Source organism: Saimiri boliviensis, chromosome 12 (assembly GCF_048565385.1).
Source record: "Saimiri boliviensis isolate mSaiBol1 chromosome 12, mSaiBol1.pri, whole genome shotgun sequence".
Lineage (NCBI taxonomy): Eukaryota > Metazoa > Chordata > Mammalia > Primates > Cebidae > Saimiri > Saimiri boliviensis.
The window spans coordinates 49,849,387-49,867,968 of record NC_133460.1 but is presented as its reverse complement, the minus strand read 5'-3'; the positions used below and the strand labels follow the sequence as shown (position 1 = coordinate 49,867,968).

The 18,582-nt window shown below is 55.9% G+C and overlaps 1 protein-coding gene across 7 annotated transcripts in view; it reads right to left on the bottom strand.

Moving 5' to 3' along the window:
- Nucleotides 1-4,975: 4,975 nt before the first annotated feature.
- PALD1 (phosphatase domain containing paladin 1) overlaps nucleotides 4,976-18,582 on the bottom strand; it is a 99,471-nt gene continuing 85,864 nt past the window's right edge. For all 7 annotated transcript variants that reach the window (XM_074382352.1, XM_039478399.2, XM_010339295.3 and 4 more), the window contains 2 exons: nucleotides 7,648-7,803; nucleotides 4,976-5,644 (listed from right to left, as the gene is read on the bottom strand). In XM_074382352.1, the coding sequence (XP_074238453.1) occupies nucleotides 5,492-5,644; nucleotides 7,648-7,803 (309 nt within the window). In that variant the 3' untranslated portion in view covers nucleotides 4,976-5,491. The remainder of the gene's footprint in view (nucleotides 5,645-7,647; nucleotides 7,804-18,582) is intronic.

Genomic DNA, 18,582 nt, shown 5'->3' with positions numbered 1-18,582 from the left:
CCTGAGCACGGGTAGTCAGGTTTCACGGCACTTGATAGGGCGCATGTGCCGAAAATGGCAGCATTTGCAGAGCTGAGGGTGGGGTTGTCAGCTCTCTGACATCAAAAGGCCACCCGTTGAGCACTTGGGAGGTCTGGGGTGAAAGACACGGGTCTCAACTAGTTTGAACTGGACAGGAGCTGGTCAAATTTCTGAAAAACAACTGAAGTGACCATCACCACGGTGACCTATGAAAGTTATCTATAAAGTAGCCAGTGACGGCTAAGTTCCAGTGTTCAGCGGCGAGGCCTTCAGCTACCATGGCCTTCAGCTTCACAGAAAAAGCTTGGGAGAGGGAGTTTAAAAAGCAACCCAAAGCAAGCAGGGCAGGCAGATCTGATGGAATTTGCCCTCATTTTCAATTGCGTGTGTAAAGAACTTAGCGGAAAGCTCAGCAGTCAGTGTCTAACAGACCCTGGCATCTGCCCTGCCCTGCCCTAGGCCAAGAACTGCTTTTTCTCCTTTCTCCTCAGGCTGCCTAGAGGCAAGAGGGAGGATCAGTCTGCTATGGCAAAGAAAGGCAAGCTGCCCAGAGAATGCAGTGACTGGCCACGGTCCCAGCAAGTCACTCTGAAGCTTCTGTCCCAAACCTGCTCTGTCCTGGGCAATGCAAAGGAGGCAGGTTTTCTGGAAGCCAGGCTGTCTGCCCTAACCCAACTGCAACACATTTACGGAAACTCCTGCTACTCTCTCCCAGGGCCAATGCGCCAAGAGTTCTCCCGCTCTTGGATTCCTCTGGGAAACCACCAAGTTAGTCCTTCCCAACGACTCTCCCTGGCCCACCAACTCCACCTCTGCTCTCAACATTAGAGAAGTCTGCATGGCTTCCCCCAAGAAATACTAAGAAATGCCTTCATCCCTTACTGGCTTCTCTAGTGCCAGAGGACACAGGAGCTGAGGTGCTGCATTCTGAGAGCCAGTGGTGCCCTCTGCCCCGAATCCCTGCCATCACTCATGAGTAAAGTCACTTCACACCACTAACTCAAATACTGGAGTCCATCTGAGGAGCTCCTAATAACCTGCCCTACAGAAAACAAGACAATTAGCTCCAGGGTTCCTAGTAACTACCGAAAACAAGACAATTCCTGCAGTGAGAGCCTGCTGTGTGTAAGGTCCAGAAACTTCACAGCCATTAACTCTGATCCTTCCACTTACCCTACAAAATAAGCATTTCTTTTTCTTTTCTTTTTTTGAGTCTCACTCTGTCACCCAGGCTGGAGCGCAGCGGTGTAGTCTCAGCTCACTGCAACCTCTGCCTCCCGGGTTCGAGTGATTCTCCTGCCTCAACCTCCCAAGTAGCTGCGAATACAGGCACCCATCATGCCTGGCTAATTTTTGTATTTTTAGTAGAGACAGGGTTTCACCATGTTGTCCATGCTGATCTCAAACTCCTGACCTCAGGTGATCCGCCCGCCTCAGCCTCCCAAAGTGCTGGGATTACAGGCATGAGTGATCACACCCGGCCCAAAATAAGTATTTTAATCCCACTTACAGTTGAGGACATTGTGTCTCAGAGAGGCGGTGTGATTTACCCAAGTTCTTTTGAACTCCTGCACTGTGTGGGTGGATGCTGAAACCACTCTTGCTGGCTGAGCAGAAAGGGGTGTGTGTAGCACACAGTATTAGGTGGTCAGAGAAGCAGATGGGGCAATGCTACACAGCCAGGGATAGCACAGAGAAGAGAAATGCCCAGTCACCCACAGGGCTGCATGGGTCACAACGATACCTTTGAAAACCAGAACCCAGGGAGTGGGAGTGAGAACAGGGAGAGGGATAAAGATACTGGCTGAATTTTCACAACTAGTGATGGTTACGCTGTACTTGTGTGAATGAAAGATGAACAGCTTTTTGTAAGAGAAAACCAGTTACAATACATGTGTGCCAGTTCTGCAGATAAAGTTTGGGGTTTCTGTACTGAACACCACAGGAAAGGACCAGGCAGGCGATGGCCGGTGGGCGGCTTCATTCTTCCTGCTCATCCAAAACCAGTTCTTGTGACAAGCAGAGAAAGCAAGAGCCCTTTGCGGATGGGCCCCTTTCTCAGGATCTGGCCAGATCTGAAGTCTGGCTAAAGGATGGGAGGGAGGGCACGGACATTGAGAAGAGCTCAGACCATCAGTGCTACATGGTTTCCAGGGTGTGGTGGTCCCACCCCAGACACGACAGGCCCCCTGGCTCCCCCTGGGTCCACAACATCGCTGGTTCCTTGTTCTAGAAGCTCCAGAAGAGAGCAATCGAAGTGGGGTCCTGGCTGGTTCTGACCTATCACACCACCACTGTCCTCCAAACCCTGCCCTGCCCTAGCTCTCATGACACCTGGTGGAAATGACTTGTTCATTCTCTCTCGTCCCTGCAATGCCACAAGTTCCTGGCAGACAGGCTGTCCCTGTCCACAGCTTCCTGGTGCCTGGCATGGTGCCTGGTCTATGTAGATGCCCAACTTTGCCATGATCTGCTGCATCACTGCCCACTGCCCATATGCACATACCTCCCCACTGCACGTGTCCCCTTACACAGAGAACACCAAGCGCACTCATCACCATGCTCAGGGGGGTGCGTCCCGGGTGGACCCAGCTGAGGCCTGCCTAGTCTGGGCAAACTGGTGTGACAGGACCCTGAAAAGACTGAGGAGCTCCAAAGAAAGAACACATCTTAAGGGAGTGGGAGCCAAGCATATCAAGGCTGCTAGCCTGGGGTACAGGGTCTCCACCAGGGCAGCAGGGAAGACAGGGTGGAGGCTCAACCAGGGACCAGGGCAGATCCTTGGTTGAAAGTAGGCACAGACTCAGGGTCTCATCCCACCTGATGCCGCACAGCCTGGACACTTGAAATGGCGGTGGGGGTGGGGTGAGGGATGTCCAAAGTCCTGGAAGCGGTGAGGATGCCACATGACAGTGACCATATGTGTACGTCAATGGGGGACTTGTTCTGAGCACCCACAGAGCTTGGAGAAAGACTGGGCTAAGTCAGCTAAAACTGACTTACCCAGCCCCTCCCCCATCCCAGGGAGAGAACTGCAGAGTCAGCCCCACCCCAGTGGATACAGCTCTACACTCGTGTCCAGAAGCCACGCAGCGCATTCTTGCACCCACAGAAGACAACTTCCATACCCTGCTGGGCTGGGAAAGAATCCCCGGGGGCCTTCTCTCCTAGTCTGGGGAGAACACCAACCCTAGGGGCAGCGGGGGCTCTGGGTTCCATTCCGCCCACCCAGCTGACCTCAGAACTACAACCTTGTTCCCCTAACCCTGCGAGCGCTGGGGGAGAGGCCTGGAGTCAGTGTTCTCTCTACCCTACCCTCCCCCACTGCCTCTTTAAATGCCAGCATCTCAACCAGTGGTGAGGTGTGCTCAGTCAACCAGGGGCCTGAAGGGGTCAGGTGGGACCCACGGGGTCCGGGGAGACAGTGGAGGCTGAGATCCACTCTCCCTCACAGGCCCCCAATTCCACTTTGCTCCGTACCGCTTCCCTAGATGCATCAGTCCTTCATACGTTAGTGAGAATTTGCTGGTTCTGTTGCTTTCTTCCACGAGGAGCTCAGCCTGACAGCCCCGGGCATCCAGGATAAAAGCGTGAGGCACAACCAGGGATGCGTGTCTGCAAAAACCCACCTGCTCTAGAGCTGGAAGTACCGAGGACAGGTGCTCTCAACTCATTCTGCTGGCCCAACCTTACTCTGAAGGGGCAGGGACCCCAGCCAGTCATACCAGTTCTACAACGTCTGTCTGACACTGAAGATGAATTAGTAGCCAGGTGTACTCACATTTAGCTGTTTTTTTAATGCTTAAAAGCTCTGTACAAAAAAAAAAAAAAAAATCACGAATGAATCCTCACAACACCTCTGTGAGGTAGGTAGGCAAGTATTAGTCTCCCATTTGACAGATGGGGAAACTGGGGCAGACAGGTGATGTGATCTGCCAGTGGTCCCAGCACAGCTGAAAGTCAGAGCCAAACATAAGAACACAAAGAATCCCTCCCCATTCAATCCCATCTCTGACTTCGTATCTAGACCTTGTCTGCAAAGAACTTAAAACATTTTAATTCATGCAAAAATCACAACAATAAACCTGAAAAGGTAGTGAACAGACATACAGTAGTTCTGCAAAAGAATTCAGCCAAGGGGGTCAAATATTTTCCAATACTGGGTAAATGTGAACAGCTTCGGCCTCCTCCCCTTTTCAAATATCATGACAATGACACATTCTTTTTGTTTCTTTCCCTGCGGAAGTGCATGAGCCTAACCAAAGACAGGCTTTCCTGGCCCCAGTGAGCCAGGCAAGGCGGACAGCCTCCTCACTGCTCAGCTCCTGGGTTTCAGCAAGCGCCAGTCCCCAGCTGGAAGAGCTGCAAGGCTCAACTCAACCATGGCACTTCTCTGCTGCCCGTGCCCAGAAGCCTTCCTGCTGTGTGGACAGAGTGGATCCCAGGGGCCTCTAACTCAGCAGGGTCTGGCCTTTTCTGCTCCCACAGGGAGGCAGCTCAAAGATGCTCAGTAAGGACGGCCTGGAGCCCAGGTAATTCCCTCCCCCACCCTCAGTGCACCCTTGCACACCTCACTGTCCATGAGGACCACCCCAGCAACCGCCCTTGGCCAGCACTTCTTGGGACTCCTGCTGCAGCAGGTGGGGGCACCAGGCCATTCCTGGGCTGCCAGGACAGGGAGAAGTGCTGTGGTCCTGCAGCTCCAGGCCTTGGCTTCCTCTGTGCCTCCTGCCCAGGTTCCCAGGCAAGTGGAGCGGGCCTCTTTCACTGTGCTGCGTCCACCTTCTGGAAGCTCTTTCCTCCTCCTGAGAGGGGCTCCCTGAGGCTTCCAGCTCCTCGAGAAACCTCCACCCTCCTGCCAGCCCCACCAGGCCAGGTAGGTTGTCCTTCCTGAAGTCCACTGGGTTGGAGATAGGGACATGAGTCCAGAAAACTGAGTGAAGCTGGCTTCCACATAATAGATCCATCCAGAACACTGTCCCCTCCACCCTCGGGCTGCCAGAGGCCTGAGGGCAGTGCTCGGGCAGCAAGAAGGGGAGCAGCACCGGCAGAGCAGCAGGAGCAAGGACATGGGGAGCTACCAGTGACCGGATCTGCTCTGTGCCAGGGGCCGCCCGGCCAATCTGAGAGCAGGGAGAAGAGGACAGAGAGATCCACAGTGTTTGGCAACTGTGGGAGCGAGCTCCTTGGAGGCCGATCGCCAGCCTGTCTGCAAGGTGCACACAGCGGAGCCTCCCTGGAGGCCAGCCACACACACACCTCCGTGGTTTGCAAGGGATGACTGTGCTGTCTCCTTGTCCTCTAAAAAGCTCTTTTCAAAAAGGCTCCCAACTCCACCCAGTTTCTCCAGGAAGCGGAGGAATCATTTCCTCAAGGCCAGCATCCCCCAGGACCACTCCCAGCCAAGAGCACCTCAGATACCCCAGGCCTGTGTGGGGCCCTGCGGGTGGCAGACAGGCAGTAAGGTCCCCTACAGCAAGTCCTCAGGGGTGGAGGGCTCAAGGCTGCAGCTCTGCTCCTGCCACCTGTAGCGCAGCCTGGAGAAGGGCTGGTCCTCCCCACTCTCCAGCTCAGGGAAGCCCAGCTGGTTGAGGATCTCGTAGATGCCAGCCTTCGATGCCACCTGGGAGGAGAGCAGAGGCAGGGGCAGTGTATCAGGGGAGCCACTCAGGCCACTGAGTTCTGAAGCTGAGTCTGTGGCCTGTGAACTTGGTGACCTGAACGAGTTTGCACTTTTGACTTCTGTTAACTTCTCTGAGCCTCAGTTTCCTCATAAGGAAAAGACTCCACCTCATAGGACAGCCTGGAGGAGGGCTTCACATGCACAGAAAGCACCAGGCAGACAGTGAGTGCTCCATGCAGAGGGCAGCGAGGGAGGCCAGGCACACGCTGGGCCCTGTGCAGCTGGATGATCCCGTGGGGACGCCCAGGAGTGGGGCCTGCAGGGAGGGCTAGAGGAGGGCATGGATGCAGAGCCAGGCAAGGCTACGGCCTCCACCCCGGGTGGGCTGAATGGGGCCCCCCTGGACACTCAGCCCTGCTGCCCGGCAGCCCAGACCCTGGCGCCAGACTCAAACCATCCCACAACGAGGCCCCTTGTCTCTCCACCATCCTGGGCATGGGGTGGGGGGTGCAACCTCCTCTTAGAACAAAGGGATGGGTCCATCCCTCTCTGGCTCTGGGGCCACCCACCACTCACCCACAAGAGAGAGGGGCTGAGGTCCCCTGAAACTGGAACCCACACTTTGCCTAGACCAGCAACCCTCTTTCCTTGATGTCCCCAACAGGGGGTTCAACTGGGGAGGTGATCAAGCTTCCTCCCAGCCCCGGGATCCCCCAACTTCCACTCTCCAGGCAGAACCCAAGCAGGAAGTGTCCTCGTCCCCTTCCACCTCTACCCTTCCCCAGGGGCTCCAAGAGGAAGCTGAGCCCAGGCCTGCTCAAGAGGGTGGCCCCGACATGGCCTTGGTGTGACCCCACCAGGCCTCCTGACTCAACACGCATCACATGCACCAGGACATTTCAAATACCTTGCCACCTGACGTCCTGAGGCCACCCTCAAAGCCTGCCCTCGGCAGCCCTACTATGCCTCCGCTCCTTCACAGCTCTGCGTCCACCTCACACCTGCCTCGGCCCCTGTACCCTTCCTGTGTCCACTCTGGCCGGGTCACCGGCCCCTGCTCTCCACCCACCCACTTCCCAGGAGCTAATTCTGGCCCCCAGTCCAGATTAGAACTGCCAGGACCTGCTGGTGACGTCTGGAGGAGCCAGCTTCCTGGCAGGGGAGTAATTATAGGCTGCTTTGCCAAAGAGGGAAGAAGGCCTCTCTTCTGACCTAGAGGTGCCGTGGTGGCAGCTCTGCCTCTAAAACAGCTGAGCAGAAGAAAAGCCAGGAGGGCAGACAGTGAGGCTGTTGTCTTAGCCCTCATGCCAAGCTTGAACAAGTCACCCACCCTCTCTGTGCTCAGTCTCCACCTCTGTAAAATGGGAGAGCAACAATCACACTGTGCTAGACCTGACCAGCACAGGCTCCAGCAGACGGCACTGGATGTCTCCCCAGAGTCCCCATCGAAGCCTTCAGGGCTGGCACCAACAGCGTCCACATTACCTCCATGTTAGTGCTGAGGCCAGCAGCTGCAGAGGGCTTGGCTCACTGGTTCAAGATCATGGCTGGAGGGAGAACAGGGCACGGCCACCACGGCCTCACCCTAGCCCCTCACATAGCACAGGTGTGGGTGGACCACAGTTGAGCGCATAAAGTGCCCAGGTGGGCCCAGAGCCATCATCCACGCTTGGGTTGCTGTAGTGATGTGTGCTACAGGGTCCCAGTCCCAGAGGCTGCCCTGCTCCGTCCCCCACCACTGCATCCCCTCCCGCCTCCTCATTCATTCACTCATTCGCCAAACTCATCAACTGCCTGCCAGGCACAGACCAGCTGCTGCGGACCCAAAGTCAGATTAGACAAACTCTTGGCCAAACGGAAGCCTCCTGCAGAATGGAAGATGAGGGCTCTTCCCGCCTGTCACGAGATCCCCGCAGGCCATGTACAGACCCTGAGTGGCTGTGACGCAGCTCCATCTGTGGGAGCCATTGCCCCGGCCCCTCTCGGCCTCAGCCTCCCCTCACCTCCCGCATCCAGGTGCTGAAGGGCCTCTGCCAGGAGCCGGCCTTCTCCAGGTGGAGGTACGCGTTGAAGAGAATCAGGCAGACATAGCGCTCCAGGTACTGCAGGCTCCGCAGCTGCAGCCTCCGCATTTCCTGTGCCTCTTTAGCTGCCTTCGCCTGGAGGATGGAACAGGGTGGGGTCAGTGTGGGGGGATCTGCGCCCCCCAACAAACAAACATCCCACCCTGCTGCCCTGAGTGCCAGGGCAGGGTGACCCAGCCTCAGAGCTGAAGGCGTGGCCCCCAGCTGGGTTACAGGACAAGCAACGGAGCATGCTGGGGTCGTGGGTCAGGAGCCCACTTCTACCTGAGAGGTGCGGCAGGCCTCCTGGACTCCCTGAGCCGCCCTCTCCTTGCCACAGAATCACAACTGCTGTCCCATTCTGGGGTGAACGAGGACAGCAGGAGAGCTCATTGCAGATACCCTCCATGGTGCCCAAAGCGCACCGAGGCCCTCCTGCAGGACCTCACCCCCAGGACCGATGCCCAGGGCGGAAGGATCCTTACTGCCACCTCCTACCAACACCCAATCCTCCAAGCACCAAAGGAAAGGCTTCACTCCTCTCTCTGCGGGCCTCAGGGCTCCCTCAGGGAGGGGACGAGGGCTCTGACCAGTGTCCTTGGGAGAGGGCTGATGGCAGGGGTCGAGGCTACGTTCTTGGGGCTCTGCCATGTGGACACACATCAACCTCCTCTCACCCACCCCGGCACTGGGCCTACTGAGTGGGTGAGTTCATCCTCCAGCCCTGTAGGGGAGAAACCCCATCTTGGCCTCTGAGCCCAGCAGGCCCCCAAGAGACTTCCAAAAGCGAAAGGAGTACACACACAGCCCTCAGACCCCCAGCCCTCACCCTCTCCCAGGCTGGGGACAGGTAACAGAGAGAGGCCACCTGGCTGAGAAGCAGCAAGCGAGGAAGCGGCTCGGGAGAGAGACAGGGTGTGTGGGTGCAGGAGACTGTGGAGCACGGATGTTTTAAGCAAGCAAGCCTGAGCATCTTCATGGAAAATGGCACCAGGCCACGTGCTGCGGCGAGAGCAACAGCGAAGCCAATTAAAGAGGTTTCCTAGAGAGTGTGGGAGCATCGCTGGGCTGCGAGGGCCTGGTGGATTTACACAGACAGAATGTGCACCAGATGGGGGAAACACCCCTCACCAGAGGTGAGGCCGATGCCTGGAGTGTGGGGGCTGACAGGGGCTGGCCTGGCTGGAGGGAGGATGAGCAGGGACAGGGTGGGGAGCTAGGCTGCGTCCATTATGGAAGCCGCCTGTGTCACCCAGAAAGTTTATCCCCAGGTCAGCGGTTCACAACCTTGCTGCCAATGAGATACGTGAGGAACTTTAACATGCAGATGCCTGGCCCCCTCCAGAACAATCCAATGAGAACCTCAGCAGGGCGTGGCCTGGGTATCGGGATTGTCAAAAGCTCTCCGGGAGACTACAGCCAGGGTTGCCCACCATGGCTCCAGCACTGGGGAGCCACTGAAGGTCTGAGGGTATGAGTGACCTGTTAACAGAAGATGTATGGGAGATTTGTGCTCAGGAGGAAGGGAACTTAAAGAGGGTCTCCTCTAGGTTCTCCAGTGTGTGGGGTCAGGGTACAGGCCACAGGCCGGGGGACAAGGCCCAGGACATGCACAGCCTGGTTCTCCTGCAGGGCACCCTGCCCACCCCTCACAGACATGTCACCCAGCCTGCACCCTCCCCTGCACGCTATGGAAGGGAAGTTTGAAGAGTGAAGGCATGCCTCGCCTCACACTAACCCCCTTCTCACCCCACCCCAGGAAGGGGATGTGGCAAGGGGTCATCCTTTGGGCACCAGAAACATCTGTGGGAGGGCACGGCAAGCCCCGGCCTCTGGGAGCCAGGAATGGCTGCTCTGCTCACAGCTGGGCTGCAGCTGGAAGCCCTTCCGCACAGGAACACGACGTCAGCCTGTATGCATCTCCTCCTCAGCCCTGGGGTGCGCTCCGCGGCCTCAGACGTGGCACAGCCCACAGTCCCAAAAATCAGAGCTGGAATTGCCTGAGCAGGGCCTGTGGTCCCCAACCTCCCACTGCTACCACCACAGTCTCTGCTGTCTTTGCCTCCAGGGTGGCAGAGTAGATGGTAACTTGCAAAGCCTGCCCACCCATCCATCCAGAAGGAGCTCTGGGGCCCTGGAGATGGGGGCAGGGGTGAAATGTAGACAGTGGGCTGTGCCTGAGAGGGGCGAGGGGACCAGAGCCGGCCCTGTGACTCCCTGGGAGACATGAGTCCCAGGAGCTGGCTTCTGGTCCTGGCTCTGCCGTTGAAACTCACAGGCCCCAGGTTTACGGAGGGAGGATTTCTCAGCAAAGTGGGGGATGAGAAGGCACCCGGGAGCCACAGAACGCTCACCAATCCACTCACTCATCCAGCAGGGAGGGGCTGCTGCACCATGCCCATCACCCAGCCACAAACTGGGGATGCAAAGATGAATTCCTCACAGGCTCTGCCCTCCGTGCCTGGAGGGGACAGAAATCATTTCAAAGCAGCCAGAGCAGCTGCATTCCAGGATGACAGAAATACAAATCACTGGCGGGGGGGACTCAAGGAGGAGGGGACATCTAGGGTGGGTGAGGTCTACAGAGCGGAGGCAGAACAGAGCCCTGAGATGGGGAGAGCATGAACGGCAGGAAGGGGGCCCAAGAATGAGATGGGTCCCCAGGGTGCTCCCTCCCAGGGTGGGCAGGACGGGAGGGGCTAGTGGCAGTAGGGGAGGGGTGAAGGTGAGAGGCCAGGCCCCGAGTGGATATGGAAGCCAAGCCAAGGCCTGGCCCTGCAGATAGAGGCCAGTGAGGGCTTCTGGGGATTTGGGGGTGGGAATGGCCCATGTCTGCCATGGAAAGGATGGGGCCACTGGGGGCAGGATGTGTTTAGAGACTGGGGCGTGAACAACAACAAACAAGATTTTACCTAAATAGAAACCGCAGCCAATACAACGCGACCCTGCCTGTCTGCAAGGCTGTACGGTCCGCGCTGCAACACAACTGGCCGCTCTCCACCCCATCGCTTAAGCTGCTTCTGTCCTTCCCCAAGCTCCATTCCAAAGCCTGCAGCTTATTTCAAAACATTTTCTCAGAAGGAAGGAAAGGAAATCACCCACAGTTCCACTGGGCAACAGCCACTCCAAACTACTTTCAGTTAAGGAGCTGGGCGGCAATGTGCCGTGGACGTGAAATGCCTTCAGCTCTGGCTCTGTGCCACGAACACGACCACCATCCTCTCCCACGGCTGTGGGGAGGGTGTTGCGTGCCGCAAGAGACATGGCGAGGATCAGGGCTGAGGAAGATTCTCTGGGGTGGAGAGGAGGAGTGGCTCTTTCTGAGCTCCAAAGGTAGAAACATCTCCAAATTCAGACCACTGTGTACGAGTGATGCCTGACCTCCCCTCGCCCCAGAGGGTTCCGAAGGCACATCGTGCCGGTTCACAGGTCTGTGATTTGAGACAATCGCCCACTTCCTATCAAGGCCCTGGTTTCCTTAACACCATCCCACGTTAGCACCACTGCTGGGGAGGAGGACGGGTCGGCCACCTCCTGTCGATAAAAATAGTGGAGCTGTTTTTATATGGCCTGGCAGGCCAGGCTGTCATTAGCAGTGGTAGAGCCGGGCAAGGCTTCCTCGAAAATAGAAGAGGGCCAGGAAAGGTGACCGGGGCACTGGGTCCTTCAGGCCTCTCAAACCGCCAGCCTGCCATCAAGGCAGCCCAGCATTGCCAGCAGGGTCTCCCAGGAAGCTCTGCTCTTTGCCGGGCCACCAGGGAGGGGCTCACTGAGGCAGGGCTGGGAGCCTCCCCAGGCTACCACACAAGCAGAGCGTGAGTGTGTCGGAGTCTACTGAGTGCCACGTGGGGGCCGAGCGAGTCATATCCTGACCTGAAGATGAGACCCTAACCCACTCTCCTCGCAACCCCGAAAAGGAGGGGTGACCATCCCATTTTGCAGATGAGGCTCGGCAAGGGTTTGTTTTGGGTTTTTTTTTTTGGCACATGCTTAGTTAACCCTTCAAACAGTAGGCATCCTGCCCAAACCCACAGAGTTCTGAGCTGGGAGATGAACCCCAAGACCCCAGCTCTTCCTACCACCTGCACCCCCTTGGCCACAGTCAAGCCCCACCTCTCCCTGTTCACCCTTGTCTCTGTACCTTCACCCACGAGGTTCCTCCTGCCTGGCTGGGCTCCCTCCAGGCCTATGACAAGCTCCCCACTCTCCCAAAGCGAAGCCGGCTCCCAGCCCTCCACCCCAACAGCCCTGCCCTTCTCAGCTTCCTCTGCCCTCAGGCTGAACCTTTCAATTAAACTTTGCACCAAATTCCATCTTGACAGATTCCAACTGCTTCATCAAGGCAGGGGCTGTCTCAAAACAACCACAAACCCAGGGGCGGGCACCAGCCCATAATCAGGTACACCTTCCCCTTCTCTCTGCCACCCTGGGGGTCTGCATAGAACTTGGTATGCAGCAGGCGCTCAGTGGGTCACTGAGCACTCCTCCCCAGGCCCTCTTGCCCTGGCTCATGGCTTCTAGCACCATCTAGAATCAGGATCCTAGACAGATGCTGAGTGGGGCCTGCAGACTGGGATGTGCCAGCTGCTCAAGCGCTCCATGTGGATATGGGTCAGGCAGCTCAAACCCACAAAGCATGTCCCAACTAACCTCCCGAGTGTACCCCAAACCTGCTGCACCCACGAGCCTGCCCAGCTCAATGGCAACTCCATCCTCCCAGGTGCACAGGCCAGAACCCGGGACTCCACCTTCGCTTCGCCCTTTCTCAACCCCATGGCCCATCAATCAGGAAACCCCTCTAGCGCCACTTCAAAACACTTACAGAGGCTGCCTGCCTCTCACCGCCCTGTTCAGAGAGACACCCTCAACTCAGCCACAGCCCCTGGCTGGCCCCTGCCACCTCTCCCACCCACTGCTGTCTATTCTCAACATAGCACCTAAGTGACTCTTCAAACACGAAGTGGGTGGCTCTGCCCAAAACCCTGCCATTTCTTCCTTCGCACTCAGAGTAGAAGCCCAAGTCCCAGCAATCCTAGAAAAGGCCCTATAGTCAGTCTGCCCTGTCCCCAGAACCTCTGACCTCTCCTGCCTCTCGTTCCCTCACTCTGCTCCTCAAACACGGGCAGCCCCACCTCGGGGACTGTGCTCGGGCCACATCCTCTGCCTGGGCCGCTCTTCCCCCCGATGCCAGCCTCCTCCGTCAGGTCTGTGTCAACCCCACCTTCTCATGGAGTCTCTGCCTAACCACCCTACTTATTTAAAACTGCAAGCCCCCATACCGCCCCATCGGCACCTCCTAACTGTGGAGTCCTAATTAGGGAAAGCGGTCAGGCTGGTGGGAGTAGGGGAAAGCCAAGAGAGGAAGCAGAGAAGCTCCAAGTCTGCCTTTCTTCATCGTCCAGGACGTGGCCCTGCTGCGCAAATAACACAAATAACCCTCGGCTGACAGAAAAATGCAACTGAGCTCACGGCAACCTTGGTGTTACCAACACTGCACAAAGCCCTCCGACACACAGCACGAGCACCGTCCGAAAACACCCCCGGCCAGCTGTCTCCTTGCCGTCACCTCCTCCCTTGCTAACTTGCCCATGGCACCCTTCCAACGTATTTTCATGCTTTCTCTAAAAATCTGTCTTTCTTTACCTACAACCATTTTAGCAAATTCTTCTTACCCCTCATGTAATACCAGCCCCGGAGAGTTGCGACCTGTGACACTTAGCAGCTCTGCTTCCAACGGGACACCTCGCCGTCCACCAGAGCCCGGCCCTGACGCGTGTGCTGCCCCGGCAGGTCTCCCTCACTACAGCGTAGACTCCGTGAGGCCGGGGGCTTGTGCCCTTTGTTTGTGTGGCATCTCCAGCACCTAGCACAGTGCACTTTAGCAGATGTGGAATAACTGTCAAATCCATGACAGACGGAAACACAGCGTGCCCGGGCAGCCCAAAGACACCTGCCCAAGGTTCCACAGGAGTTACTGGCAGAGCCAGGGCTGGAGCCACGGTTTCCAACCCCTGACCCAGGGCTCTTTGGCTTGGTGCAGAAGAATGCCCTGCCCTGGAAGACCAACAATGGGGACAAAGAACCAAAAGCGTTAATAATGAAGGTGCAGCCAGGCTCTCCTATTTATTTATGCAATGATTTCCTCAACCTTCCCTCTGTCTGCTCACGAAGGAGACATTTGTGAAGTCCCTACTTGTGCCAGGCAGGGTTCTGGAGTTAGGGCTTCAGAGGCGGACCTTGCAGCAGAAACAGGCACCTCTGGTAACAACCACAGTCAGGACAATGACAGGACAGGCACCGAGGCAGGGTCTCTGTGGATTAAGCAGGGGCTGAAGGAGGTGGCGGTGCTGGAGTTATCAACCCCTCCCAAGCCCACCAATTCTAAGCCCCATGGTGCACACTTGGAAACCACGCCCACCACACCATAGATGCTCAGTGGACGTTTGCTGTAGAATAAAGCAGGGAGGTCCCCCTGGAGAATGGAAATACCAGCTTGGCCTACAGTCGGAAGGAAGGGAGATGATCTCAGCAGAAGGAAGGGAGATGGTCTCAGCGACCAGGAACAGGGGCTCGCGCCTGTAATCCCAGCACTTTGAGAGGCTGAGGCAACAGGAAGACTTGAGCCTAACAGTTTGAGACCAGCCTGGGCACCACAGCAAAGACCCCGTCTCTAAAAAAGTGTTTAAATTAGCCAGGCATGGTGGTGCATCTCTGTAGTTCCCCTTACTCAGGAGGCTGAGGCAGGAGAATCACCTGAACCAAGAGTGAGGCTACAATGAGCTGTGATTGCACCACTGCACTCCAGCCTGGGCAAAAGAGCAAAAAGACCCTGTCTCAAAAAAAAAAAAGAGAGAGAGCGGGCTTGGTGACTGAGAACACGTACCCTGCACACACGCATACACCCACAAGAACACCCACGTACTCACATGCACACACACACACACACACACACACACACACACACTTGTTCTGGAAGCTGTTCTAGGCTGGGTGTGAAAGAGCCTGGGAAGCAGCCCTTTCCTGGGGTCCTATTTTATGTGGCAGCTCATGCATGGCAGGCTGCCCTAACTGCCCCGGCCCTGCTCCCAAGACACATTACCTACTGGAACCACGTCTCTGGTGAACAACTTTGGCAGCCAGGGTTTCCAAGAGGTTGGGAGAGACCCTGCCTGGGGCTCAGAGCCAGAGCTCTCTGGCCTTTTATTTTTCTTAAGAAATGACCTCAGCCCTCGGGGCAAACAGCTGGTCTCTCTGACCTCCCGGCAGCTCCTTGAGTCTCGGGGCCAACTCTGCACCCACCCAGGCAGTCACACCGTAGTGGATGGCGGCTTCCTTGCCAGCCCTTCCATTCTCTGCCACAAGACTGACCCTGGGTCATGGCTGCCGCAGCAGAGGAAAAGGGATGTAGATGGAGGAGTTGGGAGCCAGGTTCTGGTCCAGCCTCCAGCCAATCACAAAACTTCATTAGGCCTCAGTTTCTTCTCAGTCAAATGGGTGTAATAAAATCCGTCCTGATCTCACTTCCTGTCTGAGGACAAGAGACCAAGGGGACTTCTTAAAAAACTCAAATAGCAGCCAGGCGGGGTGGCTCATGCCTGTAATCCCAGCACTTTGGGAGGCTGAGAGGGGAGGATCACCTGAGGTCAGGAGTTCGAGACCAGCCTGGGCAATATGGCAAAACCCCATCTCTACTAAAAATACAAAAATTGGGTGTGGTGACGGGCGCCTGTAATCCCAGCTACTCAGGAGGCTGAGGCAGGGAATTGCTTGAACCTGGGAGGCAGAGGTTGTGGTGAGCCGAGATCATGCTACTGATCAACAAAGTTAAAGCACTACAGTCTTTATACTATACACCTCGCTTTGAGGCCAGAGGACATTTCCTGCCCGCTTTGCGGCTCCCTTCACCTCAGCTGTTCTTCAAACTCTTCGGAAGGGAAGACAGGAGACACAGCAGGCAGCTTTAAACACAGAACACCAAGAATTAACGTCACCAGCCAAAGCCCAGGAAAAGTGCCGCTGGCATTAATGATTCTAGCAGGGCTGCCTCCAGGCGCCCCGACTTTGGTTTTTGTCACAAACCTTTTCCCTTTCCAAGCCCAACAGGAAACAACGAAGTCACCAGAGGGTGTTGCCGCTCTGGGCCGGCGGCCACCTTAGATTCTCCTGGGCCAGGGCCCGGCCTTCTCACGTCTCACCGAAGTGACGGAAGTGGCTTCGTTCAGTGGGTTTTCTTTCTTTTTTCCCTTTGAAGCAGTTTTTTTGTTTGTTTGTTTTGAGATAAAGTCTCACTCTGTCACCTGGGCTAGAGTGCAGTAGCATGATCTCGGCTCACTGCTCACTCAGCACGCTGCTTCCCGGGTTCAAGCCATTCTCCTGCCTCGGCCTCCTTAGTAGCTGGGATTACAGGCGCCCACCACCATGCCCAGCTAATTTTTGTATTTTTTGTAGCGACAGGGTTTCACCATGTTGGCCAGGCTGGTCTCGAACTCCCGACCTCAGGTCATCCTCCCACCTTGGCCTCCCAAAGTGCTGGGATTACATGCATGAACTAGCACACCCAGCCTTGAGGCAGTTCTTAAAATGCCCTGAGCGTCTGGTCCCTTCACATGCACTGGGCAGCCAGGCCTTGACTCAACCTTGTGTTTGCTAGAGAATGGAGGGGCATTGGTGGGCTGCAGCCCCCTGAGGTCTGGCCGCTTGAGACAGGCCTAGGCAGATAGAAGGGCCAAGGCTGTTCCCTCAGGGAAGGTCTGTCCCAGTGGAAAATGTGTGCACAGGCTCGGTCCCACCACCTCCCAGCTGCACCCAGGACCCGTTGTCCTCATCCTTCTCCTGCTCAGTCGGCGACTTCCTCAAGGGCAAGGACCATGGCTTCCAGGTCTGTTCCCCTGCAGCAGGGCTCAGGGTGAGCAAAGAGAGGTGAAGTGGCGCCTCCTCCCTCACGTGGCGTGGCGGAGAGGCCCGATCTAGGAGTCAGGGGCCAGGTCTCGACCCTCTCCTGAATCTGCCAGCTGTGTGTTCTTGGGCAGCTCAGTGCCTCCCTCCTCAAATGTAAAACTGGAACATTAACACACCCGTTGTCACACGCTGAAGTGAGGACTGTGGTTGTGAGGATGTCTATCAGCCCAGCATGGGCAGCTCTCGGACGACTCCCAAGTTGGCCAGGGAGATGTCAGGACACGTGTGGCCAGCACTGGGTCTCTAGTGACTCCCTGCCCCTCTGCCTGAGCCCTTCTCCATCCCTCTCCCTGCTCGCTTTCACCCCAGTCACCCAAACCCTCCCCACAGACTCCAACCGCATCCACATCTGGAGGAACACTGGGCCTTGCTGAAGCCAGCATCTGTCCCTCATTTTTAGACAAGCATCTCCCAAACCAACCCGTCCCCCGGAGACAGGGAAATTAAAGGAAAGAGCAAGCATGGAACCTGCCTGTCTGTCCCCACTACACCTGAGGGGAAGCCTCTCACTCTGGAAATACTGCAGTTAATTAACGCCGGCAGACCGCCATTCTGCAAGTTCTCAATAAGAAATCCTGGCGATGCACACTGCTGGAAGCCAGTTGTGACAGAAGAGATGACAGGACCTTCCGGCCCCGGCAAGTAGCACACGGCAGCCCCATAACCACTCCAGCCACGCTGAGCTGGACTCTCATAAAGCCTTGGATGCCAATCATTTCCAGGAAGCACAGGCCAACTTAAACCTAGGGGTGCAACTGGCAAAATTAGCTCCAGGAAGCCCAGCAAGACAACCAGGTTACCTCACAAATATATTTCAGGGGGGAAAAGGAGAACTGTTTGAGATTAAAAGAGACTTAGGGCCACATCAACCAAATGCAACATGTGGATCTTGTCTGGATCCTGATCCAGCTGCAAAAAGCCTATGAGATTAGAGGGAACATCTAAACACTGACCATGTGTTTGCTGGTAAGTAGTGACTGTCCGTTAAGAGGCGATAATGGGCTGGGCGCGGTGGCTCAAGCCTGTAATCCCAGCACTTTGGGAGGCCAAGGCGGGTGGATCACGAGGTCGAGAGATCGAGACCATCCTGGTCAACATGGTGAAACCCCGTCTCTACTAAAAATACAAAAAAGTAGCTGGGCATGGTGGCACATGCCTGTAATCCGAGCTACTCAGGAGGCTGAGGCAGGAGAATTGCCTGAACCCAGGAGACGGAGGTTGCGGTGAGCTGAGATTGTGCCACTGCACTCCAGCCTGGGTAACAAGAGCGAAACTCCGTCTCAAAAAAAAAAAAAAAAGAGGCGATAATGGCGGTGTGATTGCCTTCTTTAAAAGATCCTCCTTCTTTAGAAGTATGCACTGAACTATGCACAGAAGAAGTAATGTGCAGACTGGGATGTGCTTTAAAATAATTCAGTGCAGAGCTCGGAGGGCTTGAGATGAAATAAGACTGGCAGAGATGGTACTTACTGAAGCTAGGAGATAGGCACACGAAGGCCCAGGAAATTATGCTCTCTACTTTGAAATTTTGTTTGAAACATTCCAAAATACTTTAAAAAAAAATAAGTTTCTGGCCGGGTGCGGGGGCTCATGCCTGTAATTTCAGCACTCTGGGAGGCTGAGGAGGGTGGATCACGAGGTCAGGAGTTCAAGACCAGCCTGGACAACATGGTGAAACCCTGTCTCTACTAAAAATACAAAAATTAGCTGGGCATGGTGGCGTGAGCCTGTATTCCCAGCTACTTGGAAGGCTGAGGCAGGAAAATTGCTTGAACCTGTAAGGTGGGGGTTGCAGTGAGCGAGACCATGCCATTACACTCCAGCCTGTGTGACAGAGCATCACTCTATCTCAGGGAAAAAAAAAAAAAAAAAAGTTCCTACTTTTCGATTCATTCAATAATTCTACTTCTAAGAATC